The following is a 24825-nucleotide window of genomic DNA, read 5'->3' as shown; positions in this document are numbered from 1 at the left end:
GTCCTTCGCTCTGTTTTAGGTCCCTGTGTAGACATGCAGTGAGAACCAGCAACTACAGCTGGACAGAAATCAGTCAGGATTCCTGCTTCCTAAGATGTAGAAATCTGTAGGAAACACATGCCTTTCCTGCTTCATTTATTCATCCATTCAACGTTTATTGCCTGCCCACCTGGTATCGGGCAGGGTGTCTGGAGATGGGTTGTTTATGAAGGTGACCAAAACAACAATCCTTTGCCTTTAGAAGGTTCCCATCCAGTGAGGATCAAGTGTAGACCTACAAAGCCTGGTGTCTGTTAAAAGAGAAGACAATCCCTTCCCTTGTAGACCCCCAGGCCCTTTCCTGTGTCTCTCATTGGCTGGCACCCTTGCCCTCTATATTGTTTTTTTTTTTTTTTAAGAGAGAGTGAGAGAGAGAGAGAGAGAGAGAATTTTTAATATTTATTTTTAGTTCTCGGTGGACACAACATCTTTGTTGGTATGTGGTGCTGAGGATCGAACCCGGGCCGCACGCATGCCAGGCAAGCGCGCTACCACTTGAGCTATATCCCCAGCCCTCCCTCTATATTGTTAATAACGACAATTTAAAAGCTACTCCTTTACTCCCCCCCCCCCCCCCCCCGCCCTGGATAATCTTTTCTTCGTAAGCAGCAGTTACCTTGAGGAAGGCCCCATTTTCTTCCTTTTGCTTTTTTTAGCCATTGTTTTCTGTCGCTTTTTCCCTTTCCATCCAAAGCTCCTTCCCCAGTCCACCATGTTTTCTGATTGGGGGCGTGGGGTCCCTGCGCATCCTTGCTCCGGTCTGCCCACCACCTCAGCACAGCGTAGGACAATCTTTTCCTGGTCTCTTCCTCCTTGGTTTCCACCTGCCAGCTTGTTCCGCCCACCCACACACCCCTTTGACAAAGGGGGCAGCGTGGGATTCTGTCTTCAGCTGAGTCATTCACAGTGTTCATTCTGCAGGACAGGATTTGCTCATGTCTAAATATACAAGTGCCCTTGGTTTTAAGTTTGTTTAAGGCACCACAAACTTTCCTGTTCTCTCAGTCAATCATCTTTCTCCAAACCTGCCTCTTCATCAGGTGGCGGTGCCCTGTGTCTGTGACACCCTCTACCGCTGTGTGGCCTGCTCTGCTGGGAATCAGGTAGCAGGCTCTGTGTCCCATTTCAGTGCTTAGTGAAAGCTGATTCCTGGCACTTTCCACTTTCCTACCAATGGGAGACAAAGGTGGCCAGGACATACCCCAATGTTGGGAACCGACATCCTGACACAGACAGCTAGAATGAACGACAGGTACGGGGTGGAAGTGGTACCACAAGCTGTGGTGAACATGTCCTGAGAAGCAGTTTGTCATAAATGGTGGCAGGGGCAGGAGGGCTTGTTGGAGATGTTGGTGGAGAGAGGAAGAGGCCACACTCTGACCCAAGGTAGAGGCTCCTGTCTTGTGAGGACCCTGAGGGGCAATTTTTGCTGAGAAATGGGCGGATTTTGAGAACTTTTCCTTGTCCCAAGTGGCTGGGCGCTGGATGGGGCTCTGGAACCCCCTCCTTCTAGAATCTCTGGCCCTCATGCTTTGCTAGTGAGTCACTTCCTCTCCCCAGGGCCCAGTGCTTTTGTTTGTCTGGGTGGTGGCTTTACACTGTGGGAGTTCCAGGCGTGTGTGTGCGAGGGGGAAGGAGGAACCATCCTCTGGAGTTGGGCCCTTCTGACCCAAACCTGAGAGACTGAGCAGGTCCTTTGCTTTAGAAGTGCCAGCTGAAGTCAGGTGGGGTCTTCAGTAGTTGTGCAGGCTTTGAGGAGACGGGGTAGGAAAGACCCTCAGAGGTGGGCTGGTAAGAGAGCCACAGCTGCATGGTGTCACAGTTCGGGCACAGAGGCATTTTTCTGGGGCCAGGGGAACCATTTTCTGCCCTGGCTTAAATCCATGCTGGTCCTTGGTGGCCCTGGGTCTTGAGACCTCCTAGGGAGTAGAAAGTGCCATGGAAGCAAATTTGTGGGACCAAATTAGGCAACGTGCTCAGTTTTCATGCAGAGCCTTAGTGGAACAGAGAGAAGATGGAGCCTCCACTCCCCAGGGAGTCTACGTGCTACCCAAACTAGATGGTTAGGGTTTTTGTTCATTGTGGAGGCTACAAATCAACTAGAGCAGACCTCAAGAGGCAGACTCAGCCCCCCCGGATAAGAGTGTTTACTCACTCTGCTCAGCACACTGTTGCCAAACGGATTTTTGGGAAACCTCATTTTATCAGGTCCCTGCCTCCTCCAGAGCTGACCACGGTTCTTTCTTGTCCATTGCATCAAAATCGACCCCATACTGTGGATAACATGGCTCTGCCTTGTCGTCTCCGTTTTAGTCTCCACAATCACAGTTAGAATTCTTCACTGTCTCTGGTCTTCCAGAGCAAGGACTTTGAACTTCTCTCACTCTGAGTCACAGGAAGAAATAGGTACCCTCCCTATGGGGGAAAAGCCTTGTGTTTCTCATCATTCATTCTGCTCTTTTAAATGTAGTCTGAAAAGCAAAGCTGACTTAACATGCTCATGGGGGAGCCTAGGTGAACCCCGAGAAAATGACAGAACTGGTGATTCTCCCAGAGTAAGCTCCTTAACCTTATTGTCAGATTAAAGTGTCCACAAGTTAAGTGAGTCAAAAAGCCATACTAGAGTAGTGGCCTCCAAGAACAGTTTTGAATTTGTACTTATTGTCAAAAATTTTTACATCAGAAAATGTTTGCACATATAACTCATATATATGTGGTTACTTTTACCTGTTAATGTACTGTTTGATCACATAAAAATATACCCAGAATATGAATTTTAAAATGATAAGACAAAGATGAAAGAAACCATATTTTTTTAAACTTTTTAAATTGGTGCCTTTTAATTATACATAACAGTGAATTCATTAAGCCATATTTGTACATGTACATAATTTTATTAATCTCTTTCTCAATAACTTCCCCTTTCCTCCCTCTCTTCCCTCCCCTGATCCACTTGTTTTACTCTACTGATCTCCCTTCTGTTATTATTATTATCTTAATTAGTGCATTATAATTATATATAATTATATTATATATATATAATGACATTATGTATGACATTAATTATATTATATAATTACAATATATAATATGTATAATTACAGTGCACTAATAGAACTAATTACATATACATACAATATATACATATATTACATATTAATTATAATGCACTAATAGAATTATATGTATTACAACACACATATATACTACACACACACACACACACACACACACACACACACACACACATACACGCAGGATTCATACATGGACATAGAATAGTTTCGTCGATTTTCCTCTAGTCCTTTCCATATCCTCCCCTCCTCCCTTCCTCTCCATCCCCTTCCTCCACTCTGCTGATCTCTCTGAAATATAAATGCCATATTTTAAAGGACATGCTGATCAAAATGGCTTCCTTCTGTTATCACCAAGTGTCTGAGGGCACAGTACACACAGAGGACGGACGGGGTTGGTGGTATCAGTAAATGTATTTTCTAGCCTTTTCAGTCCTTTCCTGATTAGAAAGCTTAATGACCACTTCCTTTGGCCACCTCCTGGGTCCACTCTAAATCTGTATGGTGTCACTTTTGACACCTCTTTCCCTTGTCACCCTCCACCGTTCCTTTACCATGTGCTGGGGATGCAGAGTGGGCTCTGAGCTCCTTCCCCTCTGTCCCCACTTTCCCACCCCATCCCTTCCTTCTTCCTTCCTTTCCTCTTGTGCCTTTCCCCACTCTCCTGGGGTGCCCCCTACCCACTTCATTCAGCTCACTCCTCCTGTCCCTGCCTCAGAGGGATCTTCTCTAACTACTACCCAGGATATCCTTCTGAAACACCTGGGACTTTCTTTCATGGCTTTTACCACAATTGTAGTTTTATACCTGGATTTTTGTTTGCTTAAAATATATAACTCTCTAGCATCTGGGCTGTAAGTTCCACACGCCTGCTGTGTGTGTGTTGGGTATGTGTGTAGCACGCGGGTCATGCATTCCAGAAATCCATAAATTTTTAGTACTCGTAATAGCCCAATGAGGTGGTTAGAAACAGTCTTTACAGATGAGGACAATGAAAGACAGGCAATTGTCAAAGGCCACCTGGTTAATAAATGGGGATGTTGGTCTCACTTCCAGGTCTTTCAGATCACAATGTGCACGCTCTTACCAACAAGCCTAGAATGTTCCTTTACAACCTGCTTAGACTAAGGCCTGATTTAGTGTCCCATCTTCCTTACTGATCCCAAGCCAGCCCTCAACAGAGATTCCCCTTCTTTTGAACTAGCTCAATTTGGATTTGGGGTCCAAGTTAACAGTGTTTACCTTTTCCACTGACAATCTGTGTCCCTAAATTTAATCCACCTAAGCTAGACTGTAAGAGTAAGAACCTAAATTGACTCATCCCTCTTTTGAATCCATGGCACCTCAGAGAGGACCTGAGAACCTCTCCTAATGAGTGAATAATTATTGATTAGCCAATGGTCCTTAGGAACTTGGCAAAGGCTTCATCTGACTTCCAAGTTAAATCCCCTGGCTCTCTGCATACCTGCTCTGCAGCCAAGAGCAAGAAGACTACGCCTTGGATTCAGAGAAGTTTTAACTGTTCCAATTTGCACTTGCTGGCCTTCTTCCTGCTGGATTCTCAGTGTAACTTCTGGCTGAGAACCAAGAATTTAAGGGTCTTCAATGCCATGAGTAATTTCATGAGTTGCTGATGGCTAATTAGGGGTGATTGCAGTTAAGAGGCTTTACTTTCTTAATAACCCTCAGAAAGGGCTGGTGGTAACTTTTAAAATCTGGATTCTTTTCCCCTGTGAATGGACTTGTCTGATTCTCATGACTGTCTTTTCGTAAATCCTTGTAATTTATCTTCCCGCCCCTGAAGTCCTGGGAAGAATGCAAAAACAATGGTCTTAGGAAGCTCTGCCTCTGTGAGAGAGGATCCCTGGCACACCTTGCAACCTTGCTTCATTTTTTTGATTGTTTGTTTTTCCTGTAAGAAGTGGGAGGAGAGGAGGCTGGGCCATGCTGTGTTCTACTCTCAAGTTCCATTACATTTCAACTAAACTCCCCATCCCAAGCTTTCTGATGCTATTTATAATTTGTCTTTGAAACTAGTGGCTTGCTTGATAATGTTTGGAAATTTTAGTGAGGGCATCCGAATAAAGTGGTATTTGTAGGTGAGAAGTTTTACCTGCCTATCTTTATTGCGATAACATAGTTTTAAATGTCACTTTCTCTCTTCTTGCAGTGATATCATCAGGGCTACCATTTACTGAGTGCCACTCTGTGCCAGATACTGGCTAAGCGTGTTATGTGTGTCCCCTAATTTAATCTTCACAATGATCTGCAGTAGTTCTGCAGGCAGTACTTGTGCTGCTGCTGCTGCTGCTGTTTTTTGGTATTGGGGATTTAACCCATGGCCTTGTGCATGCAAGGCAACCTCTCTACCATTGAGCTACATCCTTAGTCTACATATATATTTTTAAAATCATTCTGTTGGGATATAATTTATATACTATACATCCCACCAATTTAGTATATAATCCAGTGGGTTTTAGTACATTCACAGGATTGTGCAACAACCATCATTAATAACTTTAGAACTGGGGCTGGGGATGTGGCTCAAGTGGTAGCACGCTCGCCTGGCGTGCGTGCGGCCCGGGTTCGATCCTCAGCACCACATACCAACAAAGATGTTGTGTCCGCCGAGAACTGAAAAATAAATATTAAAATTCTCTCTCTCTCCTCTCTCTCTTAAAAAAAAATAACTTTAGAACATTTTTTTGTCACCCTCAGATATTGTACCCTCCCATTAACTCCCCCTATCCCCTAACCCCTGGGCATTACCCATGATGGGATCATATGATGTATTCTCTTTTGTGCCTGTTTTCTTCCACTTGTATGTTTTCAGTGTTCATCCACGTCATAGCATTGTATCAGCACTTTTTTATTGTCATGCACATTGTACAGTTAGGACAACCCAGGTGAGAAATGGCTCTCTATAGCCGGGTAACCTATGACAGAGCCAGGTTTCCAGTGCTGGTTTGCCTAATGCCAATTCCCCTGTCATTTCAAGTCAGAGCTAATCATACTGAGACCATCCTCTGTGGGTCAGGTGCCATGCTGAACTTCTGTAAACTTGCCACCTCATGTTCATGCATAGGCACATTTTGACTGGGAAATCCTGGTACTCATAACTGGTAGTGGCATTATTGTTATCTCAGTATCTTCCATCAGTTCACTTCTGGTTTCATTGACCTGGTGAGGCTCTAGAATCTTCCTAAGAGTATGATGCTAAAAATAACATTGTTCATTTCTGTAGGAATTGGACAGCACTCCCACCTGTGGAGGAGAATTGGCAACACCTCTGAGGAGCCCTTGCATCAGCCTGGACCCTTAACACCATGGTTTCCCATTTAAAGGGCTCTCTTGGGTAAGTGAAGAACTCTTAAAGAGAAAACAGGAGCTGGGGGTGTGGCTTGGTGGTAGGTTACCTGCCTGGCGTGCATGAGGCCCTGGGTTCCTTCCCCAGGACTGCACATAAACAAAACAAAACCAGAAAAAGACAAAGGAAATAACTCCAGGAGAAAAAGAGGTTTGATATTTGTGTTTTCTCATATGGCTTCTTACAATAATTCAAGTATTGGTCTTAAGAGTGAGCCTGGCACTACTATTTGATACAATATAGACAGGTGTGTGGTAGTTGATATGCTGAGGTTGGTGGCTAGGGAAAGGGTCTGCTATTTTCTAGAAGATATTCTCTAAGTCTCAAGTTTTTTTTTTTTTAAATCAGAAGTGGGATTAGATCAATGAGTACTTATGGTTTGTATAACAGAATTATTTGAAAAACTTTCAAAATAGTTCTGGTTACACGCCGGCCCCCCCCCCCCGCCCCCGCCAGATTTTGACCTAATCATCTGGTGTTATTAAAAGATGCCTTCTCTGGTCCCTTCTGCTCAAACTTCTGTAACTTCCACCTGCATTTTAAAATTTGATTCTTGTATCAACACTGCATAGTAAGTTGAGCGAGTATTATTATCCCCACTTTGTAGATCAGAAAACCAGGGCTCAGAGAACTTAAATCATGCACGTAACCTTCCTTTCTGTGCAGAATCAGGTTAAGGACTCCAAGCACTGGAACTGTAACCCATGTTATTTGGGTTGTTTTCAGACTTTTTTTGTTTATGGTGCTGGGCGTGGAACCCAGAGCCTCATACATGCTGGCAGGTATGCTACATTTGGCTGTAGTCCCAGCCCTCAGACTTTTTAAAAAAGCTGACAGACTGTTTGAGATTCTTTGGTCAAAATCCCACGTAAGTTCTCAGTATATAAAATAGACAATGACAGTGTTTTATTAACAATTTTATTAACATAAATCCAAATTTATAACATGGGCACACTGATATTCGTGAATCTGTTGTGATGAACACCAAAATTTGAAGTCAGATTTCTGGATGACAGCTTGTACATCTGCCTCAGTGTCTAGTTTAATTTGCATGTATTTTAGCTACATAGCGTTAAGAAAACCTGTGTGCATACAGGTAAGCATTTGCAGCAGTTGGTAACAATTCTGTGATGAAGGTCATTTTACTATCTTGGGATGCTCTTTATTTTTTTCCCTTCACTTTTTATTGATTCATATTAGTTTTACATACATTGGGATTCATTTTGACATAATTATAAATTCATGGACTATGATTTGCTTCAATTCAGTTCCCAGTGTTTATCCTTACCCTCTCCTTTGTCCCTCCCCTATTCCCTTTCCTCTACTTTACTGATCTTTCTACTATTTACTTACATTTGTTTGTTTGTTTTAAATGAGTGTCTCGTGGATATACATAATGGTAAGATTCACTGTGGTATATTCATTTAAGCCGTAGGAAAGTTAGGTCAGATTCATTCCCCTGTTTTCCCTTTATCCCGTCTCTCCCTCCCCCATCCCCTTCTTCTACTTGGGATGCTCTTTAGATAAATTGATTGAGAATACTGAAAGAAGGGAAGAAGAACTTTCTTTTTCAAAGTGGAATCATTTAGGATATCTTGTAGTCTTTCTTTGCGGGTAGGGGGTTACTGGGGACTGAACTCAGGGGCACTCGACCACTGAGCCACATCCCCAGTCCTATTTTGTATTTTTTTATTTAGAGACACATCTTACTGAGTTGCTTAGTGCCTTGCCATTGTTGAGGCTGGCTTTGAACTTGGGATCCTCCTGCCTCAGCCTACCGACTTGCTGAGATTATAAATGTGCTCCACTGTGCCCGGCTTCTTGTAGTTTTTTCCACCCTATGACCACGCATTAGTCTAAAATGCCTGGAACTTACACTAAAAACTAAAATGATCTATAGCATGTTATTATGAGGTTATCACATGTGATTACCCAAGCAGATGCTTTTGGGCCCATACCTGATATTTAACCAAGTAGTGTTCATGTGTGTGCCTTAGTATGTACCTGCTTGTATAATTTTACATGAGCAGATATGTGCAGGCTTGAAATCCAAAATCCTTCAGAGAATAATAGATCTTTTCGTCAATGACATAGTCACTGCATTATCAGATACAGGCAGAGAAGGCAGGACAATCTCACTCTGAGGCCTGTGTATATCTACCCATTAACAGGCAGCCCAAGTTAATGCTTGGTGTTCTCTTCAAGGTTAATGTTTGTTGTATAATATAAATTTACTTGTGTGTTTTTAAAAACTACAGTTTTAAAAAATTTAAAATACATTTCAAGACATGAACTATGCATCTAGTTTGTGGAAGTCCCAAAATACTGTTATAAAACCATAGAGCAGTGAGAAATGTCATTGGATCCTTTGGAGCTTCAGGACCACAGTATATTACAGCACTAAGACCCAGTGAACCCAGAAAAGTAGAGGTCACACTCAGATATGGAATGGGATCAGAAAGAGCCAGCATAGGATGAGAGGTGGGTTCACTGTATGGTAAGCAGGTAGAGATCTGGCTGTCATCAAAAAAAGATTCCTAAGAATACTTAAGGATCCTCAAAAATGTGGCAATCCAGGCTGCATGGGAAGGGCATTTCTTGGGAAATTTTTTTTTTGCAAAATTTCCCTTGATGTCCTAGAATTCTAATTGACGCCCCTGCAAACAGCCTTCCACGAGGAGCTGAGCATGCATGTGATATGATGCCCATCTTCCTTTGAGAGCCACAGGCTGGACTCACCTCCAATTGTGCATTGTTTTTTTAAAAAAATGTCCACAGATTAGAAATGAGCAGGGTGGGAGTAACAGAAAGTGGATGTGGTCTTGTCACTCTTGTGGTGGAGCTCTGGAGGTCCTGATAGGCCTTCATCATTGGAATTCTACTGGGGAGGTTATTTGAAAAGAGTGGCTCAGCAGGACGTTTCACCAAGAGTCCTGCTGTCAGGGCTGCAGAAAGCAAATGTGAGTTATGAGGCTGGAGGATTCTACAGGAGATTCCATAACATCCCCTTTTTGATGAGCCAGGTACACATTAACCATTTTGCATCTCTGTTTCTAGGGCCATGTACATATATTTTAAATAGAAAAACAAAAATAAAAACGAAACCAGAGGAGTCTTTTGTTTGAATATTTTCCAAAATGTCTTGGGGGAAAGGGCTGTGACTACTTTCAGAGTGAGAGGTCTTTGACAAAATTGGTAGTTGAGAAATACCCCACCCCACACAAACACAAGTTAAGGAATTTTTATTATTTAATCAATCTACCCAAATGCTTAAAGATTAATTGGAAAAGCTGGAAGATTTTTCTACCTATAGAGAAAGCAGGTTGCAATTAGGAGTTAGCTGCCAAGAAAATCCCTGAGAGGAAAAAAACTTTTAAGGGGATTCACGATTCTGATATGCAGAGATTTAGTTTAAAAATCCCTCCCCAGTTTTTGCCAAACCACAGAGAAACAGAAAGTCAGTTTCCCCCTCATTGAAAGAGACAGAAGAGCCTGAGTATTAATGTAGCAACGGTAGTTCTGCCCTGCTCAGAGTCCATAGTAATAAAAACAATCCCAGTCAAACCCAGTAGCAGAAGAGACACAAAGATTTTAATTCTTGATGAGCTGGATAGAGGGTCGTTGAATCTTGGGTAAATTCAGGATGCCATGAAAATTTCAGGGAGAGTGAAATCCATTTAGACCAAAAGGTAGGTCAAAGCTTGATTTAAGAGTGTTTGCCATCTGTCACAATTCAGGGAGGAAATGGCACTAACTGGTACAGAAGGGTTTATATTTCTTAAAAACTTACTCCAAATCCTGCACCTTTTTTTGTAGGCACAATCATATCTATCTGTTTGTTCAGCAATTGATTGAAAGGAAACACAGCTTTCTCACTAGATGCTAATGATCAGTAAGATGGCTGCCCACCACGGCCACCATCGAGATATCCAGGGCCAGCCTGGTTAGATGCCCTTCAGTTTGCCTCTTAGCGTTCTTAAGTAGAGCTGACGTATTTTATGTTTCCAATGAAAACATAGAGGAAAACAACACCATTAAATGCCAAAGAGGTGGTTAAATTGGCAGGAAATAAAATTGATTTGGTGATTTTTTATTTCGAACAGTAGTTTTTGAAGAAATACAGATGTAATTAGAGCGATTACAGGGTTAGATGGTGATTTTTATAGATCATAGGAAAGCGAGTTCTGGATCATTTTAAGGGTTTTACAGTTGATGGCCTTAGGTCAAGTGTCTGGTTTTAGTCTTAGAAAACTTAAGGTTTTTCCTTTCCTTGATATATACTTCAGTAAAGTATTACTTTAATGCCTGTCAGCTATTCTACTTAGAAATACAACCAGAAGGGATTGAGGAAATGAGAGACAGAGAGGGGTGGTCGCTCTTGGGGCCATTGCAAAAGACCTTGAAGACAGAAGGGAGGAGAGAAGGGGGCTAATAAAACGTGTTTGCATGTGTGAGCAAGTCCAAAGCCGTGATGTTTGAGGTATAGCTGATTTGTGAAAACTGAAATTCCCCCCCAGGGGTAAAGAAATATGTGATAATTAGAAGGGTCATGGGGTCAATCAGTGTCTCTTTGGCAGTGATCAGGAGGTGGAAAGGAAAAGGAGGAGGACCATTCAGGAAGGAGGAAGAGGACAAGGGAGGAAAGAGAAGGGGGAGAGCAAATCGGGGAAGAGGCCAGGCCTGGGCGTCAAGTACTGAACTTCACATAGTAAGAGGCAGGTCAGAATTTGTGTGGCTGGCAACTAACCCCCCCCCCCCCCCCGCCCCCAGCCCCAGTTGGTGTTCAATAAACATTGGTTGAATATTGAAAGAATAAATAATGACCTTTTATGTGAAAGAAATAAGGTAGAAATTTTATCTTGACCAGGATGTTAGTTAATTATGGATGAAGGTTAAAGCATGGAAATCATACGAGTGATACACACACACCTTAAACAGTTTATTTCTAACTTAAAACACATGTACATGTACTCACCAATTTTTTGATGTGGGGCCAAGGGCTTTTCTTTGAGCATGAAACCCTGATTGTCTTTCTTGCGCAAACTGTACCCATAAGCACCATCTGAGGTTTCCACTTGGGTTTCTTTAGAGGGGGGTGAAAATTTAAAGACATTTGCAAAGCAATCTGACTACACAATGATTCTAGGTTTTTATTATTTTTGCCCCTAATTATTTGCAGTTGTCTCATCCACACCTAATTTGCCAGCAGTTTTTTTTTTTTCTTGGCTTCTTGCCCTTATTGAGTCTTTCCAAAGCATTCAACTTTGCAAAAACAACTAACAAGTTCTCTTTCTTTCTTGGTCTATTTCATGGGTCTGAGTACTTTCTGGGTCTTTCATGTAATTACAAAGCTCTAGCAACTGGCATTAACAGGTTTGGGAATGTGGATGGCCCCATTGGAGCACAGCTCAGGTGGGAAAGGTGCACAAGTACACAAGGGAAGGACCTGCTGGGGTCTTGTCTGTGGGAAGCCTGGTAGGAGCCATCTGAAGGGTAGGCAGAGACCAGGAGGAAATAAAACAGTTTTTTGGAGGACTGCCCTGGCAAACCCCTACCTATAAAATGACAGCAAGCATCCAGACTGTATTGATTTTTCTTTCTGCCTGGCAGAACCCTGTACCTGGACCCTGTCCTCATCACTCAGTACTTGACTGTGGGGTTTGCTAGAACATTCTGTACCAAAACAGCTTGAATGGAGTCAAGGTGTGATCACTGGACTGCCAGAGACCCATTCCTTCCATCTCCAGGTGGATCTATATGCATCAGGTTAACACTGGCTTGACTCCCCAGAGATTGGAACCAGTAGCTCCAGCTGGTAGAAATCTTTCTTTTAGGATTGCCTTCCTTTGCCCATGTCTTCTGTTTTTCCAGCAGGGAATCCTGGGACACACTTAACACTTTCTTGGGAAAAAAGTGTCCCTAGCACAGCATCACTGTGTGTGAATAATATTTTCCCTCTCTCTTCTTTTTCCTCCCTTCATTTCATTCTGTCTTTCTTTGATTTATTTGATCTCTCTTAACCCTGAGGTTGGACCAAGACTATGCTGATTGTTCCTCTCACTGCAAAGATGTATCAGAAAGCAGCTTCCCAGGAAATTTACCACTTAGCAGGGAGAATTGACCAAAGGGTGTCGCATCTGAACAAGCCATGCTGTGACAGAATGCCTCACATTTCCTGAGGCCCTGGTCCAGGAAACACAAATGGCTGCAAGCATTGAGAACCTGGAAATAAGCAATAAAAACCAGTATGCAGTTAGAATGGGTATCTTTAAGTCCTGTAAAATAGAAACACTTTATTGCACATGGGCTAGGCAGGCCTTTCCCCAAAGCCTCTTTGGTCTTGGTTTGGCAAAAGCTTGGTTTTCTAAAGATGGATTGAAGGGAGTTGGGGATGCAGGCGCATCAGGGTGCAGTCAGCAATCCCTGACAGTGGGGAGAGAGGGACAGAACAGCAGAGTGCCTACAGGATTTAAAAGCTCCAGGTGTCTGAGACTCTGGAGCCTGGATTCATTGTGCTTAGAGACCACCTGTGCTCCAAAAACCAGAACCTGGTGTTGCACACGTTGGGTGCACACTGGTGAAAAGTTACTTAACCCCAAGATACCCAGCATAAGAGAGCCGAGGAAATAAACAGAATGCATTTTTTTTTTTTTTTGGATTTACATGGTTTGCTTCATTTATTTTGAAACTTGGAATGTCCTTTAGTGAGGTTGAACAAATGAGGCCATATTGCCATCTATTTTATTTCCTGGTGGTTCTTATGTATAATAGCTGGTGGGGGTGGGGGGGAGTGGGGGGTACTGAAGCCACAACCTCATACAGGCTGGGAAAGAAAATGAATGCAATAAAATGGCAAATGTTTGGTTTATTAAAAAAAATGTTGTGTCCTAATGAGGCCCCCAACTAGAGCGGTTTGAGAATTGGGGCCAAGGGTCTGACTGCTGGCATTTGAAATCAGGTTTTGCCACTTAATAGGCACATGTGCTATGGATAAATCTAAGTAAGTCTAGCCTCTTTGTACCTCAATTTCCTCACCTGCAAAATGGGTCTAATAAGTGTCCTAGAGAAGGGTGGTGAAGGTTAAATGAAATACTACTTGCAAACGTTGAGATCAGAGGTGCTCACTGCATTTACTCTTTAAGTGCTGCCCGGAAGGCAGAGGCCAAACTGAACATGGTAAAACATGCATGCTTAGCAAAAAAAAAAAAAAAAAAAAAACACCCTTTTTTCTTCAGAGTGTACTAAGTGGGGATATCACTTCAACACTTCAACGCTAAGGCTTTCGCTCTCCTTTGCTGAGGTCAGTATAATTTTATTAATGATCAGGTTGCTCTCAAAATATGTCTTTGTATGTATTTCTTTTTTTAAAAAAATCTTTTTTAGTTGAACATGGAACAATACCTTTGTTTTACTAATTTATCTATTTTATGTGGTGCCAGTGCCTCACGTGTGCAAGGCATGTGCTCAACCACTGAGCTACAACCCCAGCCCCTCTTTATATGTATTAACTGAAGAAAAAAAGAAGATTTTTTTTTCCCTGTTTTTCTTTATTTTGATACTTGATACACTCAGGTGGTGTTGAGTTCATCAAGGGCCTCTGAGGTACACAGTGGCTGTAACATGGTCACTGGAGCTGAGGATGGCTGGGTGTGGGGGATGCGGGGAGTGGGCTTGGCCAAGGCAAATACAGAAGCCCAGAGCCCTGGTTCCGTGATGGAAATCTTGTATCAGATTTCAATGAGCATTATTTTCTACATGAGGAAATGAAATGATAGAGTGCTTAAAGTCTAGAATAGCAATGGGTAAATGGTGTAACTATTTTTTTTTTTTTTTTTTGGATTGGTGTGAAACGTTGGGTAGTTTCGACTGCAAGGTGAATCAGAAAGTCTTGGTAGGAATGTGGCTTCCCCCGCCGCTTGGAGGGGAGGTGTGATTTGTTTGCCAAAGGCCCTGGTAGCCTTCAGTCTGTCAAAACGTTGCAAGCTGGGAGCTGTGTGCCAAAGCAAACTATCCAAGTGAAATAACACACGAGCTGCGCGCATAGACACACACACACACACACACTCTCGTTCCCCCAACAGTAATTTCAAATTGGGTCAGGAAGAACAAGGATTTGGGCTAGATTGTCAGTATTTTGGAGAGGTGTGGGCATGGCTACAGACTACCAATTAGCGAGGTATGTGTGAGCAGGGTGGGGTAGCCTGAGAGGAGTCTGCCAAGCAGGGGTGGGAAACCTTCAGCCTTTGGCAGGGTTTCCTCTGGCCCCTGGGGTTATATATTGCTCTGGCTGCTGTTATTGCAGCCTGAAGAATAATTTCCCCTCTGGGGGAATTTATTTTATTCTATTTAGAGCAGAGCCCATTGAATAACTCAGATTTTATCCCAGAGTGAATTTTGTTGGGTACCTCTATGCGTTTTAGCACCACCGGGGTCCCAGTTCCATGAAGAAAAGGGCTATTGGAACATGGAACTGTAACTTAGGTTGCATTTTTGCAACAAGAGCACCAGCAAGAGGCACCATTTTGCTGCCGAATCTTAGAATTGTTGTGGGGGAGGGGGTCACATAGAAATTGAAAAGGAGAACTGAATTTTACAAATTCCTCATTAAAAAAAATAAACTTTTAAAAGCTTCTGATGAAGTTAACTTTAGAATTTTAAAATATATGCATCCAGTTATCTTGAGATTCCCGAGGTCATCAGGATAGTAAAACATCATTTAATTAATTCTGTACCTTTTTTTTTTTTTTTTTTGGTGATATTTGACATTGAACCCAGGGCTTGACACATACTAGGCAAGCACTCTACTGTTGAACCACAGCCTTTTAAATTTATTTTGAGACAGGATCTCACTTAGTTGCCAAGGCTGGGATTACTGGTGTACACTCAGTGCATTGAGCTCTTTCTAGGTAGTAGGCAAAATAAACTCCCCAATCTCATCATGCTTACGTTCAACGTGGGCAAAGGGAGAAGTTTAAACAAAGATATGGGAAGACATGGCATATGAGACACTAAGTACTATGGAAGAAAAGAAGTAGTGCTGGGAGAGGGAGCAGTTTTATGTAGGGTCAGGGAAGGCTTATGGAGACAGATATTTGAGCAGAGACCTTAAGGAGGTGAGGGAAGCCATAAATGAAATGCAGTTCCTCTCACACGGAGGGAAACCTGGAGTGTCTCTGAGAGGATCTTTCCCTCCTTCTTCTGCCCAAGTCTTCCTGAGTGCTGTGGATACAACCTGGGGCCGGTGGAGACACAGAGCTGCTCCTGAGCACATTACAAATATGTGGCTACAGCGTGTGCCAAGAGCTTTGAGGGGCCGAGGTATAACGCGTTTATGGAGCTGCTGTTTGTTTTTTTAATGAAACCACACCAATCTGGTTTTCTTTTTAAATGAGTACACAGTGCCAGAATGTGTTACAAATGATTCCAATTTATAGGCACAGGTTCATAATGTGCTTGCTCAAACATTAAATCACTTCAGGTTGGCAGGACAGCTTATATCATATTCCTGTTTTACAGATAAGGAAACTAAGGTATGGAAGGAGAAGATGATTTGCCCAAGTGAGGTCTTGCAACCTAGGAGTGTATATTCCCAAGTTATGATGCACATGTTCGTGGCTTAGGGGACAAACTGAGTCTAGTAAGGATACAACTAGAAAATAACTTAATTTTTCTCACCACTGCCTGGAGATCCATTCTCTTTAGATGCTCCTGTCCTATTCACTGGAGGACATCTTGGGCAACTCTTCTGATCCATTGCAGGCTTAATGGTACCATTTTCAAATATTAAAAAGTTCAAAGTTGGTTAAATAATTATCCTTTTAGTAAGTAATTTTTTGAATTAACCCAGGACTTAACATGTAGACCTGCACCATTAGCTTTCTGTGTACTGAACTGCACAGCTCCTTGTATCTGTGCATTGGACAGGCTAGGGGGAGGTTTGTATCATTGTGGAAAATTCTACTGCATAGCACTGGTGTAGATCCTCAGCAAGTTACAGAGTCTTGATACTTTCACCTTTAATTTCACATTAAATTTTTGCAAATAGATCCCTTCAGTAGAAGGGTGTTATCTATAATTATAATGGTCTATATTAAAAAGGAAGTCTGGTCAGATAAAAGCTTTTCAGTCTCTCATCCAATTTAAAGCTTTCCTTCTCTGAGCTGGACCTGGTCTAGCCTGTAGTGGGGAAGTGGGCTCTTCATACTGCACCCCCCTGCCCATTCACCTTGCCATGTTAATTCCTCCAGGATGGAGCAGAGAGGTGGAGAGGAGGGGCAGCTGGCAGAGGCAATCCCAGTGGGACTGTTGCCCCTTGGGATATGGTGCTGCTGTTCTCAGCTGGCGGACGTCTAAGTTCCAGATTCTTCTCTCAGGCACTTTTGCCTGTTCTTTGGAGACCCACCCCCTCACTGGGGTTCCCTGCTTCAACATGCCCTGGGGCCATAAGTGTGAGGGCTGTCTGACCCCTTTTGACCCATGCTGCCCCCCCAGTTCCTGTATTCCACAGGCATCTCCCACTTTTGGGGGGGTCACTTCGTCCTTCTTGTGCCTAAAGGTGGGTGAGGGGCTGCAGCTTTGGATGGGGACAGCCCCTTTGTAGGTCTTGAATAGATAGGCAGCCCCTCTCTTTGGAAAATGCACATACTCAGTGCCTTTGGTCTTCAGCTGTGGGGGCTCAGCCACAGCTCGAAGAACAGGAAGGATGCATTTGGCACCTTGGTACTGTGCCCTTCATTCCCTGCTCCTCATCACATGCCCTTTAGTCTAACCAGTCTATCTGTGTCCATCCTGAGTGTTCTTCTGGGGTCTCGATTCATTTACATGAGATGGCAGTGGTGGTGTTGCGGTTGTAGCCTTAAAGTGTGTGGGGGGGTTCAGGTGGCAGTTTTGGATTCTAGAGGTGGGTGGAAGCCTCACCTGACTCCACAGCCCTTACCTCCCAGACTCAGGTGGGTTTTCCTGACCTCCAGTCCCACAGGACCGGGCCCTGTTCTGCATCTCTCAGCTCTGTTGGAGACCTCAAAAAGGTTGAGGAACCACTGTGGTGTTTAACTGAATTGCCCTCAGGGTTAAGCCCTAGAAACCTTTCAAAATATGCCTCTTTTCAGGGATGCTTAAAATAAGGACACCGATGATTTGAAATCAAAAAACTCTGGGCATTTAAATTCATTGACAACACTTACCTGTCTTCTGACTTACTACCTGTGCTGGGTGTTTTCCCCTCTGCTACATTCAGTGACCCTTACAGAAGATGAGAGTGTTTGAGGCTTAGAGATACTAACTTACCCAGGCTCACCCAGATGGGAGTCAGGGTGTTGCAGTTGTAGTCCTAATGTGTAATCAAAGCCTCGCACTCTCTCCGGCACACTGCTGTCTTGGGCCAGCCAGCTCCTACTTTCTGTATGTGATGACAAGTCCTAACTTGGGCTGGTGACAGTGGGGCTTAACACAGCTAATCCCATCCATGGAGAACATGTGTGACACCAAAGGGCTAAGAATGGGCCGAGGATAGGCTCCAAAGGAAACGCGGGCTGTGAGGAGGGGAGCTGTCCTGGTCAGGCTCAGAACCCCCATCTGAGGCTGATCTCACTGCCCCTCACAAGGCCACACATGCACTAGCACGTCCTCTGTCTCCAGCATGGTGACTACCTTGTCCGTACCTCCTTCACGCTTCTGAGCCGGCTTCTGTGGTCATCCCCATTTTAAAAGAGAGGAGACTGAGGCTCACAGAGGTTAAACACCTGGATGTAATAAGGCCCGGCTGGTGAGTGGTAGGCTGGGCATTGATCCTACATCTGCCCCATGCCATGGCCCTGCCACAGCACAGGCTGCCTCCCCGGTGTGGAATATGTCCTTTGCATCTTCACCGGGTTCATTCCAAGGACCAGATGGGACTGTCCTCTCCCTTGCAGTGGTGAGCTGGGGATGCTGCCTCGCTCTGGGTGCCGCTGCCAACTGTGTTCTCACAGCCCTGCCTCTTGCTCTTTTTTCTTCCCAGTGTCCTGGGTTCCCTTCTGCTGCTTGGACTCCAGCTCGTTTGCCCGCAGCACTCCACTGACCACAGGAAGGTAGGTCATGGCCATCCTGGGCCCTTTCTTCTCTGTCAGAGGCTCTGGAGTCACTCTGGTTACCTTCCTGGGTTTTGTTCTATTTGGAGGTGAGTTACTGCTGGTTCTAAGAGGAAGCACCATTTCCAGAATATTCACCAGTTCGCCCATCCAGGGATTTTTAAATCCCTGGAGCTTAAACACAGACCTGGTGTCCAGAATCAGTTTCCTGACCCGAGGGCAGTGCCAACTTTGCACCTGCGTTCCTGGAAGGGACAGTTCAAGAGAGGACAGTGAGCGCAGGTTGAAGGCACTAGAAGGGATAGAAGAACCACCTAGACATGGGGGAGCTTTTATTCTTCCAGCGGCATCTTCAAGGTCAAGGGCTTGAGAAGATTGGAAAGAGCTGTGACTATGTGAGAGGACCCCCTAACAGGCAGCCGTGATCTTTGGTAGAGGCACAGAGCCGGGCAGGGAGGGAGCTGGGAAGGAAGGACCTGGCCTTCTCTTTCCTCCTACCCCGTCTCTGCTGTGCTGGTGACTCCCTTTGGCCACATCTGACCAGAAAACAAAGAAACCCCTGATGTGGTCCCCAAAGGCCAGCCCCCTGGTCCCAGGGCCCGGTGGAGAGGGGTGGACGCACATGGAGAGTACTGGGTGAGCGTCCTTCAGGTTCTGTGTGCTGCACATGAGTGAGCGTCCCACCCGGCCCACCACGGCTGATGATGTCCCACTACACAGCACCTATGTGACCAGTGTTTCCTCAGAAACAGATGATGATAGGACTCAGAGGATGTCCTAAAATCCCATCGGCTACTGGGATCTCCTGTTATCTACCTGTGAGGAAATCCAGATTCCGGAGAGAAGAGCAGCCATTTATATATCAGCAGAGATAAGGTGCTAGATCTTTTCATGTGGGAAGTTTGGGGGAACATGGGAACCGAGAGAAGGGATCACTGGCACAGGTTTGGCCAGACATGACCCTTCCCAGAGCAGTTCTTGGTGTTCTTGTTTGTTTAGTCTAATTCTTTTAGGTCAATGGATTATGTTCTGTCTCTCTTCTTTCTAGCCAGGAATAATCTTCTATTGTTCTGTATCTCCCACTAGGAATCAGGTCCATGAAGGTGGAATCTTACTGGTATCATTCATTGCCATAAATCCTAGTTCTGGGATAGAGACTAGCATTTTGTAGGTGCTCAATAAAATACTTGTTTAATGAAAAACCTAGCCAAGGTCTAAGCATTATTTGCTAGATTTTATTGGAAATTTGTATCACCCACTGCCTCATCTCCATTCATAATTTCAATAATCAAAAAAGATAACTGTCCGTTTTTATTTTTAAGTCATTTATTCATGTTTGGAATTATTGTGATTGTTAATAAGTGATTCCTCAAACCAATATTCTTTTTGTTGTTCTTGCTCAAATAGACTATTTTAGCTAAAAATATTTTATAAGTGACTTTTGCTGTTTCTCATATTCTTCCAAGTTGACCTGAATGATATAGCTGGAGTAAAAGGTCCCTTCATCCTTCTTAAAGTGTTCCGAGACATGGAAAAAAAATTTTTGAGTTATTTAGGATGTTGAATTAAAACACCGAGCAAAAAGTATCACATTTTATATATAGCATCTCCTTGTCAAAATATTATTAAAAATTTTCAGTGGAAGATTTTGAAAAAACTTTTTCAAAGTTATTTATAGATTTCTTTATATGGAGGACATACATTTTAGAACAGGTGTTGAATATAATAAATGTATGCCTTTTGGGCTGCCAAGGTCATTGCCGTTTATCCAAGAGAAGAAAACAGTCAATGCTTTCTTGGGTGGTGGATTTCTTTTTAATGTTTTTGGAGCTTTGTACAACTGTGGCTGTCATCCTGACGCAGAGGCAGGGCTGGCAGTAGTAGTATCTGTTTATTCTAACAAGATGAGAAATTAGTAACCAGGCAATGCTTTTCCATAAAGAGCTATTTAATATTTCAGGATTTCTGGGCTGTAATATCTGTCACAATTGCTCAACTCTGCTTTTGTAGCACAAAGACAGCCAGAAACAATATGCAAATAAACAAGCATGGCTATGTGCCAATAAAGCTTTATTTGTAAAGTCAGGTGGTGAGCTCGATATGGCCCACTGGCTACAGTTTGCCAACCCCTGCTTTCCAGTCAAGATAGAAATAAGTTCGCCAGAAGTATATGTTTTGGAATTTGAAGTTAGAAATTGTTTCCTCCTGGGACTTTAAGAAACACAAAGGAATTAAGAGAAAGGATATAGTTCTCATTAATAAAAGATTTATGATTGTTATTAAATTGTTTTCATTCCTTAGATACATCATAGTTGATTTCTTGCTGACCCATTGTCTCGTGGTAAAATCTACTCCCAATCTTTAGCAGAAAGCAACAGAAAGATTAGAATATTATTTATGGTAAATTCTTACGGGACAGCATTATTAATTTGTGCATATTGTAGTTTAGTATGTATATGAAAAGTAGCTACTAAAAGACATCTCTTTTCTCCCTCCTCACAATGACATGCCCAGCCTTAGCATATGGAAGCATTTCCCTAGTGTAAGTGCCTCCGAGGAAAAGATGCAATTTGCAAATGCTGTCAAGTAAACTATGCATTTCTAAATGCTGCTCGGGTGACTGCATACAGCTCTGTAGAACTGTCCCCACAATAGTGCCAGCCAAGAGGACCCTGGCACAGAATGTAAGTAGTTCTTTCCAGATGTTTCTATCCAGAAGTCCCCCCTTACTCCTGTCATAGGAACAGTATCACAGATTGCTCCACCTCCATTCTTGGTGATTAATTAATGACACTAGGGAGATGATTATATTTTCAAAACATTTTGTGGCTTCATTTGTGGATAAGGTGAGACCAAGAACATGGAAACAAACAAACAAACAAACTTGGCCATAACTTTAATAAAAATATTAAGTAATTAGTAAGGAAAAAATATGTAGATGATAGAAAGCTTTTAAATAAATGAAACAGTTGGACTGTCTGCTCTGCAGGCATTTACTAAGTTGCTTTGAAAGTCATAATGTGTGTGGCCAAAATACTCTGTGCAGAAAAGAGCTATGAAACATTGTTTCTTTAGCTACTGCAAATAGAAATGTATACATTTTAATCACAACTGCTCAGCTTTTAAGTTTACTTTTTAAAAATTATAAATGTGCATGTTTACTATAGAAAATTTAGAAAATGATGGAAACTAGAAGGAAATAAATCCTCCCGGCCAGGGCTACTAGCCAAAGGGAACCGCTCTTCAGCATGTTATTTATAGAAGCTTTCAAACAAAGAGAACAGAGACACTACAGAATGAAGTAAGGGTAAAGTAAAATATTTGTTTTGCTAACTGATAAGCAGGTCACAATGCAAATATCAGGGGACCTCGTGATGGGTTACAGCCACGATTAGTGCAGTAGGATGTGCAACCAATGACTTTAAATTGCCTCTTGACAGTGTCTCACAGTTGGATATTGAACAGAAAGCCTGCAGAAGAGCAAAAAGATGTTTTAGGTTACACAAAGCTTGTCATTATTGCTGCTGTACTCAAGAAAAGGAAATCCTTCTAGAAGAAAAATATCAGAGTATCCTCATGATTTGAGGTAGACAAAAACTTCTTTAAAAAATACACAAAGCATGCACGCCTATAATCCCAGCAGCTCGGGAGGCTGAAGCAAGAGGATCGCGAGTTTAAAGCCAGCTTCAGCAAAAGTGAGGCTCTAAGCAACTCAGTGAGACATTGTCTCTGGATAAAATCCAAAATAGGGCTTGGTATGTTGCTCAGTGGTTGAGTGTCCTTGAGTTCAATCTCCCTGAGCCCCCTTCCCCCCAAAAAAAGACATACAAAGCTCTAACCATAAGAGAATTGAGGACTTATAAAAATTGAGACACATTAAAAAGAGTAAAAGGATAAATCACAGGCATGGTAAAGATATTAACAGTGGTATATTTGACAAGAGATCTATATTTGGAATATATAAACAAAAACCCTCTAGATCATTGATAAAAAGTACATCAATCCAATTTAAAAATGGAGAAAAGACTGTTCATGTGACGGGATATCCAAGTGGCCAATAAACACAGGAAAATATGTTCAATAAATAATTAGTCTTTAGGTAAATACATATTAAAGTCTCAATGTTATACTACCAGAATGGATAAAATGAGAAACAGCGTTAAGAGTGATGAGGATAAGGAGCCAGAGGAACTTTCATACATTTTTGGTGGGAGTTTAAAATTGTAAACCATTTTGAAAAACAGGCAGCATGTCATCATGAGGGGCACTCCTTATTCTGTAGCCTGGCTATTCTACTCTAGGTATTTTCTCCCCCCTCCCCCTCATAAATTCATGTTTTAGTCAGCTTTTTAATCACTGTGACCAAAAGACCTAACAAGAACAATTACAGGAGTAGAAGTTTATTTCATGGTTTCATAGATCTCAGTACTACACTATTGCTATGGGCGGGAAGTGAGGCAAAACAACATGGCGAAGAGTGTGGAGGAAGAAAGCAGCTCAGGAGGTGGTGCCAGGAAGCGAAGAGACTGCTGTGCTCACCAGCAGACAAACTGTAAACCCCAAGGACAGGCTCAGTGACCCACCTCTTCCAGCCACACCCTACCTGCCTGCCTATTACCCAGTTAATCCATTCAAGTGGATTAATGCACTGATTAGTTTAAAGTTTTCATAAGTTGGTCATTTCATCTCTAAACTTTCTTGAATTGTCTCACACATGAGCTTTCAGGGGATAACTCATCTAAACTGTTAGAATCCACCAAAACGTGTGGAATAATGTTCACAGCATTTACAATAACTCCAAACTGGAAACAATTGATAAGCTCATCTGCAAGATAGACTACCAAACAGCAATGAGAACAATAAAAATAAGCTTGTTTCCAGCAAAAACAGAGCATCATGGGTTGGATTTACCCTTACACTTGAAAATCCACCACAATGACCAAGGTAGAACAAGAGGGACAAGGTAGACCCTCTCACGTGAAACAATCCAAACCACCCTGGTAACATATACAAAACAATGTTTTTTCAAGACTGTAGACTTCAGGCAACAAAAGACAGTGATTACTCAGAGACAGGAAACCAATGAATTGATCCCTAAATTTCCCCAGGTTACTGCCTTGAGAGTTTCCTGCCCTCAGTGCAGGGGGCAGGGAGTACTCCAGGCAGAACCTGTTGAACTCCTTGTGTTACACCAAAGGGGTGAAGGTCTGCAGGACCAGATACCAGAGAGGAGAAAACTTCACAGAAGACTACAGATTTCCTCTGAAAAATTGATCCTCGAGGACATAGCATAGGACTGATCAGCATGCATGAGAGAAAACAATCTGTGGCTGGGAGAATCCTCTGAGAGAGTGAAAGAGATCAGTGGCTTGCATTCATGCCACACCATGCATAGTAACTGTTCTCAGTGATCAGACTTTAAAACCCAATCTAGGAGACACTGAATAGAGTAGTGAGAAAGTTCTTGCCTCCATGTCAGCATAACTAACCTTAGACTGTGCATGGCTTATACCTGACTAACAAATCGTAAAAGCAATACTGAAAAGGTCTGTTTGTTTCAAGATGTCTAGCATTTAGTCAAAGATTACCAGGCAATACACAGAGACAGAAAAATATTGATATTATTCTCCATATGAGGAGAATAATCAATCAACTAGAACCAACTCAGAAGTGACATATACTTTAGAATTTGAAAATAAGGATAGTAAGTTATAAGAACTATATTCAAGATATTCAAAAATAATTAAAATCATTACAAGTTTTAAAAAAACACAAGTAAAACCTTTTGAAATGAAAATGACACAGGGTCTAAGATGAAAAATACACTGGATGGTATTAACAGTAGATCAGATATTGCAGGGAAAAAAGATAAGTGAGCTTGAAGATATAAAGCCAGAAACTCTCAAGACAAGAAGATGGCCGAATAGAGGAGATTGCTTTCCAAGCTGCTCTGTGGTGTAAGAACAAGATAGCAGATAAACAGTTTCTCAGTGGGGTGGGTGAAAGAGGGATTTCACTTGGGTTTAATACTGGACACCCAAAGCACCGTGGGGACCCAGAAGGTTGGATACAGTAAAATAAAGAAGAAAGTCCACTACTGGCGCTGACCCCCCACAGGTAAAGTGGGGAGGGAGATTAAGGGAAGCCACGTTTCAGGTGTCTCTGTAGAGGGTCTTGGTACAGAGAAATCTGAGATCAAGGGTACTGCTGGACTGATCCAGAGGCTGGGCCGCACAGTATTCTCATGTGGGAAAAATGCCTCCTATTTTCCAGTCCT

General features: G+C 42.8%; 1 protein-coding gene across 1 annotated transcript in view; it reads left to right on the top strand.

The window, feature by feature from the left end:
* THSD4 (thrombospondin type 1 domain containing 4) overlaps positions 1-24825 on the top strand; it is a 630142-nt gene that overhangs the window by 19175 nt on the left and 586142 nt on the right. Inside the window, exons 2-3 of the mRNA XM_081289549.1 lie at positions 6358-6468; positions 18479-18548. Coding sequence (XP_081145675.1) covers positions 6440-6468; positions 18479-18548 — 99 coding nt within the window. The 5' untranslated portion in view covers positions 6358-6439. The remainder of the gene's footprint in view (positions 1-6357; positions 6469-18478; positions 18549-24825) is intronic.

Source organism: Spermophilus citellus (assembly GCF_964194105.1).
Source record: "Spermophilus citellus genome assembly, chromosome: 4".
In the NCBI taxonomy this organism is placed as follows: domain Eukaryota; kingdom Metazoa; phylum Chordata; class Mammalia; order Rodentia; family Sciuridae; genus Spermophilus; species Spermophilus citellus.
Note: the sequence above shows the minus strand (reverse complement) of the source record. Positions and strands in the feature narration are given on the sequence as shown.